The sequence below is a fragment of the Diuraphis noxia genome, unplaced genomic scaffold (assembly GCF_037042655.1).
Source record: "Diuraphis noxia isolate RWA-SAM2 unplaced genomic scaffold, SU_Dnox_SAM2 contig0004, whole genome shotgun sequence".
Lineage (NCBI taxonomy): Eukaryota > Metazoa > Arthropoda > Insecta > Hemiptera > Aphididae > Diuraphis > Diuraphis noxia.
The window spans coordinates 21,577,913-21,601,286 of NW_028301714.1; the positions used below are offsets into that span (position 1 = coordinate 21,577,913).

Below are 23,374 nucleotides of genomic sequence, written 5' to 3' on the forward strand. Positions count from 1 at the left end.
TTTTTTAAGCATTCAAAGTTTGAATTTACAGATAAACCGTCTTCGCTCAGAATCGTTTTTCGTATACAATGATATAATATCATTGGATTCAAATTTAATTCCATCCATTACAGTAACCCACTTGTAACCTACTGTACAGCAGAGTGACATACACGACTTACCCGACATTTTTTAGTTTGACAATATGATAATTCTTATTATTATTAACGTTTGTGCGATTGATTTAGAACTGTATTCAATAGATATAGAATACTTACCGTTATTTATCGTAAAAAACATGATACCTAGCTACGCTTTTAAAATGATTAAATATTGCAGCTAGAGCCACAACATTTGTAAATTATGATTTTGAATTTCCGGAAAATAAAAATATAATGAATTTTGTGCATAAACCATACCTGTTTAGAACTTATACATAAATAGTATATAATATTATAAATCGTATTGGTGAAATGAATAGTCGAACACATCGTGTAAATTATCTATATGACTATAGATTCCAGACGGTTTTAATTTATAAATAATCAATTTAAGTATATGCTTAAACCCGATTATACCGTATAACTCAAACAACTGCAATATCATTGCATTTGAAGCACGTGATGTTTGAACAACATTGTTCTCACTAAGAATTTGAAATTACAGTTAGGTATATATTGGTATCCATGTTATATAAATTGCGTTTTAAATTTTGAAGTTAATTAAAGGTTTATTAATACATAACTTTTACAGTTTCAAAAAAAAATAAAAAAACACTGCATAATATAGGTGTCTACAGTTTAATTTGTAAGTTGTCTTTCAAAAGTGATCGACTGCAAAAAATAAAAAAGTCTAAGTTATAACATTTAAAACGAACAGCAGTGATGTACTGTTGTATGTGGATTGCACTGTCAAGTCGCATCCGGTATAAACGGTTTGCGTTTATGTACCTATAATATATTGCAATTTAAATTATAATATAATGTGACTCGGGTCATGCACCATGGGAACAATAATAATTATTAACAAACGGATTATGTTTTATTGTTATTCAAACGAGTGTCAACAATCTTAATGTGCACATAATATAACACTGAACGCGCCATGCCTATTGTAGGATAATAATAAACTGTATAATAATATATTATTACATGATACAGCCATAATATAAATATACTGAGTAGATTAAGCAGTACTCACAGTAGAATATCACATTCTCACAACGAAAACCGTCCTTGAGGAGGGGAGACAGAGCTTCGTAGTTAAATTAGTTTATTGCCAAAATTTGGGGCCACGCGTTCAATAAATGAAAAAAAAAGGAAAATTGGCATAAAAAATTATAGTATTTCATTGCACATAGGTAGGTGGGCACTTAGCATGCGTATGATAAGTAAATAAATGTCGTGGTTAAGTATCATTATAATAAAATATTATCATAATATAGGCAAATATGACAGAAGACAGTACAAACCCGCAAAGGGTACAGCAATACTTTCAGAAAATCCTATTGTTCCGTGCACTATTAATTTAACTCATATTTCATATACAACCTTAAATGTAAATCAAATATAAGAATATTTATTTGCAAGCCAGGTTTTGAAAATTGCACGACACGCTATATGATACCCTCTCAAAATCAAAAATACATAAAGGGTATCAAAAACACGTCTTTCCATCCCTAAGAAAATGTTGTGGCAGTTGGATCGTGATAGTCGATTTATAGTATAATATTTAAGTATGCACTCGACTTCCGACTTGGGTGCCTATATTGTACATGATATCTGTACTGAATATTTTAGGGTTTTTAAGTGCACATTATAAGTGTTTGCTTATTATGTGCTTCTTTAGGATTATGATATTATATGTCCTCTACTCCTCTAGTCCACTGCCTTAATTGTGCGACACAATATTGTGATGTTCGTATATAATATGACGTACCTACCTATAAAAAAATATCACATTATTATATCTGCTGCAGAGATGAGGATGATGTTATAGAGTTCGTCGAAAATTCGGTCAACTAACCTAAACAGTAAACACCCGGCTTGGTGAAAATACCTTTTATCTTGCCATTATAGAATATGGGCACAATAAAAAAAGATTAATTCGTTTATGGGCGGGACGGTTTGTATAGGTTGCGCTTACGAGCCCGTTTTCGTTTCGAGTAGCCACTTACGCGCAACTGTGTGAGGTACATACGGTGCGCGTCAAATCGCAAATGTTATAATATTGTACACGGGTATGGCGCAATGGCGGTGCGCATAATATACGCACGCCAAACACAAGGAAATAAACGCACTGTTTTTTTGTGTGCAACACTACTATTGTATACTCGAACGTGTGAATATTACGACATCACTATCGTTACACGTTTTTGTGGCGACGAGCGCCAAAACGATGCACGTGACGGCGGGCCGACGGGGAAGTAAAACAGCAGCGACAAGCAAAAAAAAAAAAAAAAAAATATATATATAATAAAAAAACAGGCATATACGATAATCGGGCCAAAGGCGGTGCCGGCGGCGTGCGCGCTCGCGGATCAATATCGGTCCGGTGACGGATCGCGGCGAGTCGAACGCGCGCGCCGAGTCCGCGGCACAGCTAACGCAGCCGCCGATATCGCACCACCAGTCACCGCTACTGCCACTTCTACTATTGCTGTTGTTTCTGCTCAAACTACGCTGCACACACGCGCGTACAATACGTTATAATAATATTATAGTAAAAATAATAACAACAATCATCGCGGCGTACGCACGCTCGCAATTTGTGCAGTCCAAGTCGAAATCCAAGCAGTAAGCAGTGAGGTGACGGTAGAAGGGACAATAATGCATGGCCAATAACTCGATTTGTAATAAATAAATAATACGCGCGAAAGTGACGGCGAAAATTGGCACAGTTCGGTCCGTCGACTCGGTTTCGCGAAAAACGAGGCGAGAAAATTTTAATTTATAACACGACCGGGAAAACCGGCCAACCCGCCCGCGAGAGTCCGACTCGCGCGCGCGTGACGCGATTGCCGCGGACGCTATGACGACCGGCGCCGCCACCGCCGCCGCTACCACCTGATCGCCGCAGACGACGTGGGCCCGCAGCACTATGACGACGACGATTCGCCGCGGTTGAAGTGGTCGACCGTCTCGACCTTCCACTATTCCCGGATCCCGTGACGCACACACGACGTTTCGTCCAAGGTAAAATGCACACAACACTTAATATATATATACCAACCTACACGCTTAGTCGTGCGCAACGCTCGCGCGCTTTATGCCTATCAATTTGTGCTTTTCGGCCGCGCAACAGTAATATATATTATATACATACTATATTCATTATTATTATAACTTCGGTGTTTTAACGTTGCTGCAGTCAAGCGCGTGATCGGCAAAAGTCCCCCCCCCCCCAACCCATTTATATATTATAGGCGCACTTTACGACGCGAGTTATTAGCATTGGAAGGAGATGCTTCGTACTTCGACAACAACAATTGTTATTATTATTATTACGATATAACCCGCGGGATCATTGATATTATTAAATCATTATGGTATCGCATTATTATGTTAGGGTCCCTGCACATCACGGCCGTGGTTCCCCGCGGTGTTCAACCCTCTCACGTCGTCCGGCAAACGGTTCTGGCACCAGTACACGATTATGTTTCCAATAATGTGTATACATGAAAATATAAGTTAAGGCTATAGTATATGTATATGTTGTGAGCATGCGGCCTTCTAAAAAGTTAGGAGAGAAAGCTTTGAAGCTTCCACGGGGATGACTGTTCACAATGATTAGTATTCTCGTCGTCTGTGTTTAAAGACAATTTTTCCGATTACATAATAAATAGCTACGAGACGAAATAATAACATTTACCGAGTGTCGAATTGGGAAAGTTTCGGGACCACACTAACTATAATATAGCAATAATAGTATAATATATACTGTTCACCCGGTATACATACTAGCTGGCGCCGCTGCGGTATAATTGAGAACTTTTAAAATGATATTGATGTTTTCTGACTTCGCTAACTTTTGGTTTATTACATTTACGATTTTCGAGACTTGTCATCGCCCTATGGCCTATATTTATAATGAAAAAGAAACGAGTCGGACGATGCAAATTGAATGTAACCATCAGCTTTTCCCCCGCAGTATATATGATAATGTCACCGACAGCGTATGCCCGAGTACAATATCATTTTGTTTCTACCGCGGTCCTCGGATCAAATCTGACTATTATAACAGCTTCGGGCATGGTAATAATAAAATACAATTTAAAACATTATACGAATAAAATAATATTGACGTACGTATTGCCTACATAGCACCCACGTTATACAGGGTGTAACAGAAAGATATGACAGATTTACATGTAAATCTTACACAAATCTGTCATATCTTTCTGTTACACCCTGTATAGGTTAATTGTACAGCTAAAATTAAATTAAATTTCGGCTGAAAGTTGCGCGTGCGGCACTGTAATATATATATATACATATATGATATATGGTTCGTGTATTCATTTTATACTAATTTTATTCTAATATGGTATCAAAATATTCATACTACCATATTGTGATATTATATACGTAATTTAATACAATAATGTACAATCGTAGTGAAAAAAAAATAAATACGTCGTTCCCGACGACATCCGGCGTAACGCTATGACGTTATTATTATGAGAAGTGCACAATCAGCTCACGTTTATTTTCGTATTTAAAGAGTAAAAACCAATTGATGATAAAGTTGTGAACGCGTATATTGCTCAAAACCGGACGACGGCTTACACTAAACACGCGTATGATATTATTATACTTAAAATTCGATATCATTTTGCGATTACGAACCGATTTTCAAATATTAGTTTCAATATAATACTCAACATCATTACTATAAATTGATGTACATTTTAATTTTTAAGTAGTGGACTTTAAATTGCTATGAAATTCCCTACGATATTTACGTTTAGTAAGATTTTGGCATCCTAACCCTTTCTCCTTATGTTGTCTGTATTGCTAATGATTTGTTATTTTATTTAAAGTCTAAAGACTGCAGTATACTTTGTAATAGCAAAAGCATATTTATTATGCATAATGCATTAATACACCTAGGTACTAAAAATAATAATTTTCCACTGTTATTGTGTAGAATGTGTAGATACTATACCCATCATAAACAATTTAATATTATAATATTTTTATTGAGAAAAGAAAAAATAAACAAGCTGTGCAAATGGACAGATGTAAAATTATTATTAAAATATTATGTTTTTTTTTTTTTTTTAAAGACGTTTATTTAAATGAATATTTATAATCTGTACAAGGGGGGCACAATAAGTAAAATGTTTAACATACGATTTAAAAGGGTCAGTGAATGACATGATGGAGCCTTACATTAGAAGCACCTGAACTTAAAATAATATTTAATTTGATTTAATTTCCTTATATTTCCTAATATTATGTTATGAAAGAAAAATAGTAATTTATATTGCAGGCAATTCTTCAAGCATGTATGTAAATTAAGTACCGTGATGGAACTCCTGCAGTTGCACGATTTATATGTTGAACAAATTACTTCTAGTATACAAATCAAGCTTAAAAGCTCGGTCTTTTCTAAGTTAATTATTATAATTATCTTTACTATCGCTGTGCTTCGCATAAAATATGTTATTTCTCGTGCGTAAATGGTATAGGTGCCTATATACTTATAGTACCCGCTCCAAAATTGAAATGAGTTTCATAGCGTCCCGGGGCTCAGGACGTTTGTTATCAGAAAATAATATTTAGATTTTATGCATTTAAAAAATATAAGGACAATGCTGCCCTTGATAAAGTTTCCAAACAGCGTTAGACTTCATTGCACAGTTTGCTAAACAACTTTGTGTACCTTTTATATTATCACTATAGGCATTAGGGATCACGTTATAGAATACTCCTTATAGCGTATCTTTGATTATAATCCTACTGCAGGTATAAAATATCCAATACCTTACAATTCTTAAGGTTCCAAATATGCACGGAAATTATTATTTTCCTTTTTTGTTCGTAATTATATGTATTGTATTAAAATTATAAAATATGCTTCACATGTTTTCTTTAAGAAATTATAAGTAGGTATTATGGGTGGGTTTCGTTCGCTAAATATGTCTGAAATTGCTAATGTCACCAATCTCTATATTCTATTACAGCTCATATATTTTATTTTAATAAGTATTAATAACAATAACAATATAGGTGATGTGATCGAAAATTGTTTTTACATAATTCTGTATTTTTGTACAAGTATACTGATATTATTATATATGATCATTGATCATATTAGAAAATTGTTCACGTAGGTATCTCCCTGTTTATATAATGATACTATATATTCCTAATTTTGCAACTTTTGATCAACACAACTTGTGTGTTTAAAATTGAAAGTTGAAACATAATAATACGACACGTTTTGTATACGATATATAATAGCATTAGTATATTATATTAGTAGCTACATATCTGCAACATAATTTCATTTGTACTTGAACGATATAAAAATAAAATAGTAATACAAAGGCATACATTTTACACGTTGATTATCGTTTTTTCACAACAATCAGTCGACTACCTATATAGAAACGACCTTCGCATACTGTGGCTTTAAGGCTTCGGGGCCGAAACTTTCATTTCTGCCGAAATAATAGCGATATTATTAAGAAGACTGTTTTTGATTATAAATGAGACCCAAGAGCGTGCCTATTAGGTACATCGTGTCAACCTACAATGTATAGTTCGATTTTTAATCAGTTTGTTTACCCATATATAATATGTAAAATACCAAGTGGATATTATTATTATTATCCCTAGATTAAATTGCAAGTAGAAAACATTGATATTTATTTACAAGGGAGAAAGGCATATTGTGTAAAGTTAAAAGATAATATTTTATAGCATAGGTAGTTAGGTACGTTTTATAAATTCTACATGAATAATATATTTATGTCTACTTACTTACCAACAACAAAATAAAAATCACTTAACTTCTAAACAACATAAAATTAAATGGCTGTAGCATGCTATATTGTTCTAAACATTAAAAACTAAAAAAAAACAAGAAATAATTGAAGATTTTAACTCAATCGATTCTAAACAATTTTATTAACTTATTAGCTAGACGAGATAAAATTAAAATTTGTAAACAGCTTCTTCAGATAATTTACTAAATTAAAACACACTTGCATTTAAAATGAATTTAAAACTCGACACACATCTATCTTTATCTTTCTCTACGACCTACTACGCTCTATAGGTTAATTTAAACACTACATATATAATAATAAATTATTTATGTAATATATTATCACCGTTTGTAGGTTTTGTAAATATTTGATAAGTATTTTTTAATAAACAGTTTATCAGTTTATCTAATGAAGATATATATTTTTCCTTCAGAATGATAATTAAAAATATTTAGTTGTCGATGTATGTGTGTAACAGTTATTATTTATTATACAGGTACCTATTTTCTTCTTTTTTCCTTGTACATTAAAATAATCACCATACAAACATATGTGTAAATTATTCAAATATGTTTTAACTAACTTTAATATGCTATTTATAATTAAATTAAAATACTATAACAACAAATATTCAAAATGTTTTTACATTCACCTGTATCTATATTGTATAATTATAATATATTAATATTATAGGTCGTAAAACATAAATTTTGTTTTTTTCAAAGCAACAAAAATTATATCACAATTTACAATATGTTTACTGTCTATAATTTATATACCTACCACTAATTAAAAATACTTAACTTTAAATGGATATGCTTCAAATTTTTGCCAAATTTGGCTTAGTTACAATTTGCTCCAATTATTTCAGTAGAAGAAGAAAGAAGTTTTTCTAAATATATATATTTATAATATCCGATAATCGTCGATCATTTAGTTTTGACAACATCAAATAATATGCTTTTATAGTATACAATGCGATAATTTTGAGTAATTTGTAAGCTTTTATAATTTGAATTTTTTTAAATTAGGTAATTTTAAAACATTATTTGTAATTAAAGATCATTTTTGCAATTATTTTTGGTTCATTTTTAAATTGTTTTAAGGTCACCAACTTCCAAGCGCTAATTATGAGTCTCTAATTTTTTGAAACCGAAATGAAATATTATAAGTATATATTAGAATAAAGTTTAGGAGTTTTAAGTATAACTACAAATATTATTATTGTATTTTATTAGGTAAGGTATTATATATGTATTATGTACCTATTGTACCTAATAGGTACTACCTATATTGTTTTCACTATAAATATCGAAATTAAAATCCACATCAAATACTATCATTTGACATAATATGCATTATGTTGTGCGATTATGTCACACAAATATTTATTGTTTTTAGTTATCTCTAACTGAAGACATTATTCAAATATAAGTCTTTATATTATAAAAATAGCGTTTTATTATATAAGAAATGCTGTGCACAAATTCCATTATTTAAATGACAATAATAAACTCAATTTTTTAACACTAATATGTGAAACTGTTATAGGTGATGGGTTTTTAGTTTTTGCTACTACGTCAAACACGAGTTGAACTTACACATTGTATATATATATATATATACTACATATATATTTATGTAGACTATGAATAGAGGAATACAATATCACGTAATTTAGAAAACTCTCAGTGCAAAATTTGGATAGGTATCTGCCATTATCACTAATGATAGTTTCATAGTTCGTCCGACAAAACAACAATAAGTGTGTATTTCTAACAATCTATAGGTGTCGTATGTATTGTGTAAATTATAAAAATATGTAGGTATGACGCAATATTTATCTATTAGGTATAATATAATATCTAACAACTTGCTTAAAAGTAAATTTTTTTACTAAAAATGCGTCCAATAAATTGTACTTCTAAATTAATTATATTAGTTTTTATTGTATTTTTTTTTTAACAATATATCTATATACAGGAAACAGGACAAGCACATGCACCAATATAGCCATCACGTTGTATTTTTTGTTAGTGTTCCAATCGATACAAATAATACATTATGATTAATGTAATACAAGATATTATATAATATAGCAAATAACGTCCACCTTGGTATTTTTCACAAAAAATAATTTTTGTATATAATAACTGACTCAAGTATTTACACATGTTGATTCTCCAGATATTCCTCCCCCTTTTTACTTCGATAATGTGATTATTTGAAAAATCTGATTTTTGGAATTTTCAAATAATATACTTGCAGACCATATTAAAATTTTAATACTAGGAAAAACTGACAAGAAAATTGGCATATTCTGAAAATCAGTTTTCAGGTAAATCGATTTTGCTTTTTTGTTAAAATTAAAAAAATAAATTACCTACAACTGTAGAGACTTGAATTAATTTCTTACCAAATATTTAAAAATACATTTTCAACAAATGATATAGTTTTCAAATTAATTTGGATCATTCTAAATTTTTATAGACATTTGAAACTTATTATTTCACTGTACATATAGTTTATTATGTATTGAAATTTTGAATAATATATTTTAATTAATTTTAAGATACGTCTTATACTACGAACGGTACGAACTTATTCACGTCGTAATGATAAGTCGGTAACAGGTATTGACTTATAAATGAATACCTAATATTTTATGTAATATAATTATTTAATATTCGATTTGCTTTTGACGAAAATTATAAAATTAGTTCAACTTTTATCCTTCCGTATAGAAAAATAAATTATTCACAGCGCTAAATTATATGCATTAAAATTTAAAAGTTAATTCTGCGTTTATGAGTATAAAGTGACTATAGGTACTATATAAATGTACGCGTCTACGGCCTACCTACAATAAGTATGATGTTACAATGATGTATTAACTATGTATTGTGTTTAAGTATATAGATAAACACACTAAGCTTATTTCATGGAATTTGTTATTGTATAATATGACCTCACACTTCACAAATCCCATTTATTATTTTTGATCATTTTATTTGAACTGCAATTTAATTAATATCATGTAAAAAACCCATATAATATGTAACCTAATCAATTGTAAGTTAATAACCATGATGTTGATGCTGTACCAATAAAAAAAAAAAAAAAAATTAATTAATATTTAATAATATTCTAGTTTAAAAAAAATATATATATATACTACAGATTCTATGGTTTGAAATATGAATATATGTTAAAATGTTGTAAAATATTATTCAACTCCATTTTTTTTTAATATTATAAATTCAAATTTTTCGAAAAATAACATCAAAATTCATAATACCTACTTACTTAAAAAATGTACTACGTGAACATGTTAGTTATTCCCGTTACCGATAATATAAACGTATAGGTTTTACCTATTAACTTTTAAATACCTAACGACTTTATTATAATTGACTTGGCGACTTGGTTATTAGTGTATAAGGTCTTATTACTTGTTGACGGTGATAGCGTATAGGCATAATAAAATATACTGCATTACCACACAGTGCGGCGGGCATGACTAAAAATAATCCCTCATGTCCCGAGCTTGAGAGCGCTTATTTTATCAAGAGATATTGTATATTAAAATTTCCAGAGCTTTACTCGATAGTTCTTGATAATCACCTCGTACCTAACTAAAGCTGTGTCAAGAACGTTAGATTGAATTTAATTTTCTAACTACTATTTATAGAGAATTATATCAGACTATATCGATGAAACTAAATGTCAATTAATTTTATCAAATTATCGTATGCTATAAGAATGATAAAAATCAGTCTCAGACAAATGCATGTCTGGTATAAAATATACACCTAACACACATAATGTAATGATTCGTGTACAGTTCAGGTGACAACTCGTGTAGCTTTATTACTACACGGAACACAAAAATACCGATACTACATTACTACATAACATTTTAATAATATTATATGTTATTTTAATATAATATAATATTGACGACATACTTACAAACCATAATACCCGATCAGAAAGTCTATATAGCGTCGCCAACCCTACAACTGACTGCAGTGATATTACTGATATTATTAGATTATTAGTGTCTCGAACCTCCATACCGCATGTTATGAACCCCGATCATAGAGTACACTGCTATAGCTAATGATTAAAACGGTCCTAATGATTTTCGTGGGTTCTTATAAAATGGATTGCAACAATGTCAACTATCTAGGATAGCCAGTTGAGAATTAACCATGTGAACTTATAATACTGCTATGGTCCTAAAACAAACGGTTTTTAAAATGTATTATTGTTAATGTAATTATTTGAGGATTTGTTTAGTAACTGTAATACCATAAAATTACATCCATCATTATTTGATTTTGAATTATTTTGTGTAGATGGCACATTACAAGCACAAAGTTTTCGAAGAGGAGACGTCAAGCATGGGCTCGGTTCATTTGACAGAAGGAGTGACTGCATCCTCCACACACATCCGTTTTTATACAGTAATAATTAAAACCATACGAAATAAATTATAGAAATAATTTCACTATATGTTAGCAATAGTTAAAAAAGTACATGTAAATTATTGTTCAGCAGGGCAAACCTAAAAATATTTGGTCTCGGTTGAAAAACCGAACGTGGTTGAAAAACAGAACGTGGTTGGAAAAAGTTCTTCTTGCCTTATCCCTACTTAATGGTGTGATATTGCTATTTATGTTACCAGTGCATCAGAAAAAGTGTAGTCCGGCCATACACCAAATTCCAGACATATACGAAGAATCGGATTCTTTAGTTAGTACCGGACAAGGTGAGGTTTAATACTTTAATATTCCGTTCAACGCGCATATATATTTGATATAGATTATCAATTATTTACTTTCTACATCAAAAAATAAGACGGAAAATAGCTAAAAGGCATTTTAGGACTTCATTATGAATTTAAAAAAATAGAATGGACTCTCGTCAAGTAAATGAATAATTATTGACACAAAATAACTGTAACTTAATTTAATTAACTTTTCATTTTATCATATCATTATAATGATTAAGGTTCTTATAAAAATGACTATTTTTTGTTTACTAAGCAATTTTACACAAAGTGTTTTTGTTATGATTTATAAGTATACATATATATTACAATAAAAGTGTATAAGAAAACCGCGGAGAACTCGTAATAAGTTATATTTTATAATAAATTTGATGTCTTTAGACTATTGTATGAAGGAGACGTGCGTGACGACAGCAGCAGCCATAATCAAAAGTATGGACACAAAATCTGACCCTTGCCAAGACTTCTACAAATACGCTTGTGGTCAATGGATAAAAGCGAATCCGGTACCGGACGGCAGATCTATGTGGGGCATGTTTAATGAATTAGAAATGAACAATCAACTTATAGTCAAAAACTCATTAGGTGCGAAGTGTAATTTTTTTACATATTTTACATTATACAAGGGAGTCCATTTAAGTGGGTACACTAATCATATCTCGAAAAGTATTAACTTTTTTTTAATTGTTAGGTTTATATTTTTCTAAAACCTTATAATATTTAAATTGTTTTCGCCCTTATATTTGTTGGTGAAACCACTATCAAATTTTGATTTTCAAATGGTAACATATAATTAATATATCATTAATTAATAAAACCATTTTTTCATGAAATTACGTGTTAGCATTTTTATTTTTCGTTGATTGGTTTATGAGATACAGCTCCTCAAAGTATTAGTGGTTTTTACTATTTTTCCAATAATTGTAAAGACCAGGAGTTAATGATAAATTTGATATCGCTGAATCCAATGTAACAAATTACATCCAATTTGTTAAATGTAGTCGATAAGTTAATAAATGATAAGGGTTCAAAGTAATACAATAGTAATCTTTAATTATTTATATTTATTTTGTTACCGTGGATTCAGCAATATCGAATTTATCAATAGCTCCTGGTCTTTACAATTATTGGAAAAATAGTAGAAACCACCAATACTTTGAGGAGCTGTATCTCACAAACCAATCAACAAAAAATAAAAATTTTAAGACGTAAATTCATGAAAAAAAAAATGGTTTTATTAATCCATAATGTTTTCATTATATTATGTTACCATTAAAAATCAAAAGTTTATAGTGGTTTCACCAATAAATATTAGGGTGAAAAAAATTACAATATTATATGATTTTAGCAAAACATAACCCTAAAAGTTAATACTTTTCGATATAATTATAGTGTACCACTTAAATAGATCACTCTGTATATAGTTATGTCAATATACTACCAAATATTATTGATTATTTTATGGCTATATACCGTGAATCCTGATTTAGTTAACCTTCATTGGGATAATGGTATTTTAACTGATATTATAAAAAGTATTTAATGACACCATTATTATTTTTTCGAGACTAATCATTAATGTGAATCAATCTAAAATATTATCTGATGGCCGTTTGGACCAAAAAATATTACATAATATACAATTCGTCCCTCCCCCCCTCCGACATTTATTCTTCTATATACGCCACTGATGTGAACTTATGACTTTAGAGTATACATAATGACTGTCGTCATTCATTAAGTTTTTTGATAATTTTTCCCGTATTAGTTTATAAAATTGCCAATTTAGGAAGGAATTTTCTCAACTCCTAAGAACCTATTAGGGTTTACTATGTCAGTAGTCAGACTTGTTATAAAAATCCATCACCATGTAACTAAAAAATTTAATATAAATAGATAAATAAATAATAATGGTCTAAATGCAGATTATTGAACAAATTAACTTAAACTTTTAAAAATGTTTAGCAAATTTACATAAATAATCTAACTATTTTATACAACCATAATTATTTACTTTTTATCAATTCTAGCACTAATTTAAAATACTTGAACTTTGGTGTTTACTAATTAAATTTTTTAATACGCACCGGAAACCAATATTTTTAAACAATAAAAAAATGTTTTGGTTATATTATAAGATAGAATTATTTTTATAGAAACAATTCCCATGAACACTAGTAGCAAAGCTGAACTCAAAGCTAAAATGTATTTTACGGCTTGCATGGATCCAAATAATACAATCGAAGCGTTAGGTGCTAAACCATTACTAGACCTTATTAAAGACATTGGAGGTTGGAACATATCAGGAACATGGAATGTGTCTTCGTGGAAGATACAAAATACTTTAGAATTGGTTCACAATAAGTATAATATGGCTGGACTATTCTATTGGATGGTTGGTGAAGATGACAGAAATTCCAGCAGGCACGTAATTCAAGTTAGTATTCAATGAAATGTGCAACTAGTAGGTAAACCCATAATCCCTTAATCCTTATATATTATATAATGTGGATTCATCGAGAATTCCCATCCTTACCCATTTTATTCTTTATGCATTTATTAAAATTCAGATTTCTGGAAATTTTAAATTAACTTAAAAACATATTTTATTGAAGATACTTTATTTATAACTTTTTATGGAATTTAATGAGGTTACTGGATTATACAAACTTCTTTATATTTTCATTTTCATTTTTTGTGTAAATTACTAATCAAATGATTTATTGAATACCTATACATCATCATTTTCATAAACTTATGATTAACAATTAATAGTACAAAATGGTAGATGCCATTTGAAAAAAGATTGTTTCACCTTTGGATGCTTCTTAAATCATTATAAATAAATCTAAATACATTTTAAAATAGGGTTTTGAAAATACCTACTTATAATTACAAATTCTAACAATCAAAACTTGAGTAATATATGAATATTATTATATTATGAGTGAAAATAATCGGGAGTGATCATACTTTATGAATTGCCCAATACAAATAATGAATTTTTTTTTATATGTGTGTGTTGATATAGGTCGATGAAGGTGGACTAACATTACCAACAAGAGATTTTTATTTGAACGTTACAGCAAACCAAAAACTTTTAGATACATATTTAGACTACATGACAACGGTGAGCTCATAATTTATTCATATCTCTTATGATATACTTATTTAAGTACGAGTATAAAATATGTATTATAGTTTTTTTTGTGATTATATGTGATGTATTTTAATTTTTGTTCTTTGTGCATATCATTCAATAACTTAACTTAAATAAATGACTCACTTGTTTTTAAAACTTTACATATTAATCATTAAATTAATTAATCAAATACGAATTATTTATGTTTGAGGTTTTAGATTGGAACTTTATTAGGTGGTGAACCAAATTCTACTAGACTTCAAATGAAAGAAGTTATTGAATTTGAAACACGTCTAGCTAAGTTTACAGAACCCGATGAAGATAAACGTGATGAAGAAAAGGCCTATCACATTATGCCTATCAGTGAATTACAGAATTTAGCCCCATTTGTATGTGTATTATTTTATATTATTAATATTAATACCAATTTAAACTTACCCTTTTCACAAATTATAAATTATACTTAATCATATTAATAAACATCTGTACAGCTTCAATGGAATCGCTACTTCAATGCAGCTTTTCGATTAGTCAATAGAAAGATTTCCATTAAGGAAAACGTCGTGGTATACTCTCCATCGTTCATGGCTAACCTATCTAATTTAATTACCGAGTACAGTAAATCTCCAGAAAATAAGACGTAAAAAAAATTACTTAAAAAAATCTTAATTCAATTATAATTTGCTGATTATTGATTATTTTATAAACAATAGGGTAATTAACAACTATCTAGTATGGCAAACCGTCAGGACCGTTACTCCTTATTTATCGAAAGTTTTTCGAGATGCATATAAAGGACTACGAAAAGCATTGTTAGGATCAGAAGGTGGTGAAGAACCCTGGCGGTACTGTATTAGCGATACAAACAACGTATTGGGATTCGCCTTAGGCGCATTATATGTTCGAGAAGTTTTCCACGGACAGTCAAAAAAACTTGTAAATATATATATTAGTGAATAAGAATAGGTAGGTTAAAAAAAAAAATAGAAAACTAAATATTTTAATTTTTTTAGGCTGAAGATATGATTAATGAAATAAGAACAGCATTTAAGGATAATTTTAAAAATTTGAAATGGATGGATAAAGAAACACTCATTGAAGCCGAGAAAAAAGCAGATGCTATAACAGATATGATTGGTAATTTGTTAATAATATATTAACGGATTGAAATATACCTATATAAACGAAAAGTATTCACCATTGATTTTTTTTTTAGGTTTTCCTGATTATATAATGGACTCGAACCAGTTGGACGATAAATACCAAAATTTGACTGTACGTTCCGACGAATACTTTAATAACAACATACGTGCTATTCAACATAACTTGGTGCAGTATTTATATAAGCTCGATCAACCTGTCAATCGTTCAAAGTAAATTCATAATTCACGTCCGATTTGATATCAATTTTATTTAATCGAGTTTCATTCAGGTGGAGTATGACCCCTCCAACAGTAAACGCATATTACACGCCAACCAAAAATCAAATAGTCTTCCCGGCGGGTATTCTACAGGCACCATTTTTCGATCAAATGCAACAATCTTCAATAAACTATGGCGCTATGGGAGTAGTCATGGGACATGAACTCACCCATGCATTTGACGATGAAGGTACCTAAATTTAAAATCTTTATAATTTGGTTACAATCTATAAGTAAATACTATTCAATGTTGATAATGACTTATACGTTATACATAAGATCCAACATGGAAAATATCAGCTTTTAATAGTATTAAATATGTTTGTTTAAAATTTTAATACATCATTTTTAAACTAAAAGGTCGAGAATTTGATCGCTTTGGAAATTTACACCAGTGGTGGAATAATAAAACAGTAAATAAATTTAAAGAAGCGACTGACTGTATGATCAAACAGTATTCCAACTATAAAGTTAATGGTTATAATATAAATGGAAAACGTACATTAGGTATACTGAAATAGAATTACTTATTTAAAGTAATTATTTTCATGACAATCAATTTTACTTCAGGAGAAAATATTGCTGATAATGGTGGACTTAAAGCAGCATATCGTGCTTATATAAAGTTATTGGAAGAAAAGAGAGCTCAACCAAACCGTTTACCTGCTGTCCATCTTACCACACAACAACTGTTTTTCGTCAGCTTTGCACAAGTTGGTATAGACAATTAATAAACATAAGAAATCGAATAAAATAATTCTTTATTTCTAAGGTATGGTGTTCATCGAGTACAGAAGAATCCCTGAAATTACAAATGGAAAAAGATTTGCATTCACCGTCCCAGTATAGAGTAAATGGTCCATTAAGTAATTTTGAAGAATTTTCAAAAGTATTTAACTGTCAAATAGGAACACCGATGAATCCAGAAGAAAAATGTATTATATGGTAAAATATTTAAATGATGTTGGAATATTTAATTTGGCCTATATAACCAAAAAAAAAGCAAACATAACAAAAGTCAAATTTAAAAGTTGTATAAGCATATTATTTACCTAAAAACATTTATAACTTAAAATAGAACATATTATGACTATATTATATTATATAATATTTGACAAGGCTAAGTATGTATTAACAAATAAAAAAATTCAAGTTAAGACGTTAAGTTAATTTAAAATATTGTATTTAATGAGTATAGAGTATCTTTTTAGATTTTAAACTAAAAAAAAAAATAAAAAAATAATGTATTTTTTTATTTAATATGTAATTATTTTCAGTATTGTTTTCATAATTTTTACTTGTATAGAAGGTGAGCTCTAAAAATATGTCATGTAACCCAATCTAATGATTATACATTTCATTTAGTCTGTACCACTTTAAATCATGTTATTTTTTGATTTTATAGTTAATTAACCTAAGCATGAATAAAAATGAACAATATACATTCGTTAATATTCACTACTAAATCTCCAATATTATAAAAAAAATTAAATAGTCCTTAGTCCTTACAACCATCGTCCATCATAGTAATTTAAAAAATTTTAGAACCGCTATTTAAAATTTTTGATTTGAATATAATAACTAATGATAGAACCTGCATCAGAATCCTTGAGGCATTTGAAACAAAGAAATGGAAAGCACAATATTTATAGTCTTAAAACACCATTCATATAACAAATATACAATATATATATATGTATACATAATTATTATTAGAAACAAAAGAACAATGATAGATTATTTCTATGCTTGACCAATATAAAAAATTGATCAATTATACATTTTTACTGAAACCTAGATAAAAATAAATTAAGCATTTTTTAAATTACCCCTTATAATAATAAGAGGTCACAAAATATGTTGAGAGGACAAATTACATTTAATATACAAATTTAAGTTTGTTTTTCGGTTATTTAATTTTTAACTATAGTGTTAAGTTGAATATTTATTTTATTATTTTATTTCAAACATTGTTTTATTATTTGTAAAAGCAATATTCAAATTCAATTAATAAAATACTTAAGTTTTAGCTTTTTTGAATTATCAACAAAACAAAGTAAATTTTAATATGTATGTGATTAATTCATTGTTTTTATTTTAACTTAACTTAACGAGTTAAAATAAAATGTTTAACTTACTTAGCCTTGGACTTATTAATAATTCAAAATAATCAATACATGTTGATTTTTTTACATTTTTCATTGATTACTTCTTCTTTGAAGATTCCCATGAATGTTATTGTTTATTTTTTTACTAATATTATGTTTATCTCATTTTTATTGATGTTTTTATTAATTTAATAATATGTTTTATTTTATCTTTAATAAATGAAAATATATTATATCACCACATGACGTCATAAACTATATTATTGTTTATAGTACCTATAGATTATATAACAATTCGCTCCCTAAACAACAACCTGTAGTTTATGTCTGGCTTATTTAAGTTGAATTGTTTGTTTTTAATTGAAATGGAAAAAATTGTTATTGTATAATATAATATTATATCATACATATTATTATATAAATTAAATATTATTAAAAATATTTAAAATTAAACATGTCGAGTATTAAAGACGAGCGCAAATCATAGATAAAAATACAACATCTGGTATACTTACTCTACACTTTTTCTTATAAAAGTATTTCACATATTAAGCGAGCATTTGACAAATCCAATCAATATTATATGGATAAACAATTGTTCAAGTACTTGGCACTTATATGGGTACCTATAAATGTATAACTTATTTAACAATTGACAAGTATAAATGTATAATAATAAATACAATCAAACAGCTATAAGTATTATATAATATACTAGCTGTTCCCCGAGCGCCGTGCACTTCTCGTTGCTCGTTAAAAATACCCATTACCTATATGTTTCAAAATGTTTGGTTAATTTGTCGTTTATACTCGGCTAGTCAGGATCAAAACTTCCCATGACAAATTCCCGTCAATTTACCCTATATACGATATACCCTATATTTACCCCACCTAAATCTCTACAAAAGATTTGAACACTGTAATTTAAAATACAGGACTAAAAGTATATTCAATCATAAACTTCTATCGCAGTTTTAGCTTTGTAAAGGTGAAACAATTTATAAAATTGGTAGGTACCTAATAACAAATTGCTAATTTATTCTTATTCTTCCTTACTAAATTATAGGTACAACCAATAGCAACTATATAATAAACAAACAATTTAAATCAGTTAAATAGTTCCAGAGAATAAACCGATCTAACGAACAATTTTTAAAATTGGTAGGTACCTAATAACAAATTGCTAATTTATTCTTATTCTTCCTTACTAAATTATAGGTACAACCAATAGCAACTATATAATAAACAAACAATTTAAATCAGTTAAATAGTTCCAGAGAATAAACCGATCTAACGAACAATTTTTCTTTTTTTATATTATATAACCCTTTTAACCCCTGTAGGGGTTGAATTTTTAAAAAATCCTGTATCAGAGAGTTTTTGCATTATAAAATGAACTTACTGACAAAATTCCATATTCTTATCCTCAGTGGATTCGGCTAGGTGATTTTTTCATTTTTAACCCCTTTAGCCCAGGTAGGCAATGGCGTAATTACGGGGGTGCATGACAGCGGCGTACTTGCACCCCCTGGTATTATGTTGCTCGTGTAAAGATATATGCTTTTGCACTTGCAGATGTTGAACTTTATAGGTACCTATCGAAATACAATACCAACTATATTTCATTGATTTGTTGAATTTTTTTTTAACTTATTTAAAAATGTTGTTATTACTTTAATTAATTTCATATAAATATTATATTTTTATATATATAATGTATCATAGTACAGACACAGCACATATAGTGTTTAAAATATAGGAGGTACCTACAGATTTTGATATTTGTATATGTTATATTGTTATCAAATATAAAAAGATACCTATAGTACACGCGAGCAATGCAATTAGCTCATATTTAAATATGAGTAATATGACTTAATTTGTAATTATGATTATTGGACCGATAGGCGATAGAAACTTTGGATCTGCTGAAATTTAATCGAATTACGCCAATGCTGGTACGGGTTAAATTTTCATACTGTACAATTTAATATAGGTATGTTTCAATTTGAAAGTCTTTATCGGGAACTAATTTGAATGCTGCAGAATATCAGCAATATAATTATTTACAATCCATTTACCGCCTAAAATAGATATCCAGAGAAAACTAGAATATCAATTTTCTGATAAGAAAAAACAATTCGGATGCAGCTACATATTTATAAAGGGCAGGGTTGGGCAGTATCTTCACTGTCTTGTATCATGATACTTTTTTAGTCAATATATGGCGTTTTTTTTGTCTTTATGATTCTTAAGTAACTAAAGTGAAATATAAACTGATTTATTTTAAATCATTATATTAGCCTCTAAATTATTAATTAATAATTAATAATGATTATTATATATTTAGCTTATTATATTTTGTTTATTGTTATAGCAAACACTTTTTGCAACCAACTAACGATGCCACAATATGAATGTTATTTGATTCGCATTGTTTGGTTTAATTTGACATCACATTTTTTCAGATTGCGCTTCTAACCCTTACAGGCGCGCAGTAGGTGCTAGACCACATTATACGTCTATTATATACGGTACCGCGAAAAAATAACCCCGAAAAAAACCTCGAAACCCCTACTCCCAAAAAAAACCTCCCGAAAAAATAACCCCTAATAAAAAATTATGAATACATATTATATTTACAAAATGGAAAATATCAACTTTTTCCACGCTTTAAAGATTATAATTATAAATAAGTTGATAAGTATAGGTAAATATAAAAATACAAGTTAAGTAATTAAGTCATATCTAATAAAATGTCAATAGTATGAAAAAAATCTATACATAAAAATGAAATAAAAAATTGATTTCATAATATTTTTTGTCATGTACAATTATAAACCCTTTTCTTATTTTTCAAAATTTCTGGCGTTATTTTTTCATAGGGATATTTTTTCGGGGTTATATTTTCCGGGGTTATTTATTAGGGGAATCCGTCTGTACACGTTGTTACAAGTACCTACTAGAGCTAACGTTCTTAGTACTACCTACTACTTAACACCTATATACACTGGTATGACAATCCCAGCTTGTATAATGAACTTATAATTTATTTTTTATTAATCTCTGTTCATACAATTTTTAAACATGTGTAATTTTAGATTTATGATAATTATTTTTAGTGAAAAAAACACATAATGCACCAAAATACATTTGTGCAGTATAATAGGTGAGATGTACAAAGATTTAAAAAGAATTAATCAGACGAGGTTTGCGTGACTATCAAGCCGCTCGAAATGAACGGTGAGTAATCAAAGAATACGAGAATGTGCTAAAGTTTGAAGACAAATTGATATTGAATGTAAATTACCGAAATATCAATGACAATTTTTTGGAAGTAATAACAAATGAAACTGATATTAATAGTGACAAATATTTAGCAACCAAAGAATTTGTAAATTTTCAGTTAAATATAATTTGAACTTTAAATGGATATAAAAAAAACGTACCTATGTATTTTTAATATTTTATAACTGCTATTTATAAACTTAGGGGGAGCCTTGTATTAAATTTTCAAGTTGTTTGATCCAATGACTACAATTTTATCGACATTTATAGAATAAAAATTTAAAAAACGGACAATTTCAAATGTCTTGAAATAACTTAAAAATTATTGAAATATTTTGAAAATGTTACCAAGTATAGACATTGATAAAATAAACATATGGTACATATGGTGTAAATTTCAAGTTTCTACAGTCATTCTGTTTTGATTAATAACAAAATAAGAATATCGGTACGAGAGAAATTGAGTGAATATCCGATGTTGTAATTCAAATGCTTATAAAAATTTAATTTGACTTTCCGATAGACATTTTTTATTTGATAAAGGTAGACAAACTCATGACAATTTTTTTACTGAATTTTCAAACCTTGGATTTAAAAAGATGAAGTTTTATGAATTTCTAACTCAAATTGAATCGCAAATTTTCAAGATTTATACGTATTTTGTCAAAATTCGAACTTTCAATCAATTTTTAATATTTTTTAACTACCATTGTGACAATATATTAGGAGCTTTATATTAAATGTTAAAGCTTTTTTACCCAACGAATAAAATTGTATTGTCATTTATAAAAATAAAAAAAACTAAAAAGATTGAAAATTTCAAATGTCTTTAAATAACTTAAAATTATTTGAAATATTTTGAAAATTTTATCAAGTATATAAAATTCCAGTATAAGCATTCAGTGAAAACTACACGTGTCTATGGTAATTTGTTTGAGAGTTACACCAATATTTAAAATCGATTTTCTCAAAAATTGCTTTTGGATAAAAATCCAGTTTTTCCTTAATTGTTGTCTTTTGTTTTTCCTGGTGGTTTTGAAAACTAATGAGACTTCCCCAATTCACCAACTGGATTCACTTTCCAACCAGAAAAGCTACTGAAGTTAAAATTCGAAGAATTATTTCGTCAACTTAAGACGATAATTTATTATCGTGTACACAGACACAAAAAAAAAACTATATAAAAAAACAGAAATCATTGTTAAATCAATATACGTTCATCGCTCCGCTCAGAATCTAAAATGTGATAAAATATTATAATTGAATATAATTTTAGTCCTATATTCTATATGACTGTTTTAAAAATCTTTAATGGAGATTAAGATAGAGTAAATCCAAGGGAAGTTTTGAATATGACTAGCCGGATATAAAACGACGAATTAAACACACATTTTGAACCATATAGAGTTGGTATATTCTCAACGGGCAACAATGTACACGGGCATCAGTTCATAAGTATGTTATAACTTATAATCGGGTTATGGTATGTAGAAAATAGCTATAATATTATATGATATAATAGATAATTTAAATAATTAAGGCACGGGTAAGTACATAACATTTAGATATAGGTACTTGTAAGTATTTTAATCGCATTCTTTACGCTGACGAGGCTAATCATTGTTCTTACAGTTTGATTTAGCA

The 23,374-nt window shown here is 28.7% G+C and overlaps 1 protein-coding gene across 2 annotated transcripts; it reads left to right on the plus strand.

The window, feature by feature from the left end:
* The first annotated feature begins 2,553 nt into the window (after window positions 1-2,553).
* On the plus strand, window positions 2,554-18,683 carry Nep3 (M13 family metallopeptidase neprilysin 3). Of its 2 annotated transcripts, none has more exons than XM_015524732.2 (15): window positions 2,554-3,173; window positions 11,338-11,445; window positions 11,537-11,750; window positions 12,153-12,356; window positions 13,928-14,208; window positions 14,803-14,901; window positions 15,132-15,302; window positions 15,405-15,553; window positions 15,627-15,849; window positions 15,927-16,050; window positions 16,130-16,286; window positions 16,346-16,524; window positions 16,695-16,841; window positions 16,905-17,047; window positions 17,107-18,683. In XM_015524732.2, the coding sequence occupies exons 2-15, from the start codon at window positions 11,338-11,340 to the stop codon at window positions 17,281-17,283; spliced, it is 2,376 nt and encodes a 791-aa protein (XP_015380218.1). In that variant the 5' UTR covers window positions 2,554-3,173; the 3' UTR covers window positions 17,284-18,683. The 2 variants fall into 2 exon arrangements, with proteins under 2 accessions (XP_015380218.1, XP_015380227.1); XM_015524741.2 differs by having other exon boundaries at window positions 11,540-11,750.
* The last annotated feature ends 4,691 nt before the right edge of the window (window positions 18,684-23,374 follow it).

What these genes read in the sequence shown, in the direction of transcription:
- Nep3 (XM_015524732.2), top strand. Translation starts at nt 11,338, where the DNA reads ATGGCACATTACAAGCACAAAGTTTTCGAAGAGGAGACGTCAAGCATG. An exon ending in CAACCTGTCAATCGTTCAAA is followed by an intron (nt 16,287 to 16,345) that starts GTAAATTCATAA and finishes AGTTTCATTCAG; the next exon opens with GTGGAGTATGACCCCTCCAA. An exon ending in CCATGCATTTGACGATGAAG is followed by an intron (nt 16,525 to 16,694) that starts GTACCTAAATTT and finishes TTAAACTAAAAG; the next exon opens with GTCGAGAATTTGATCGCTTT.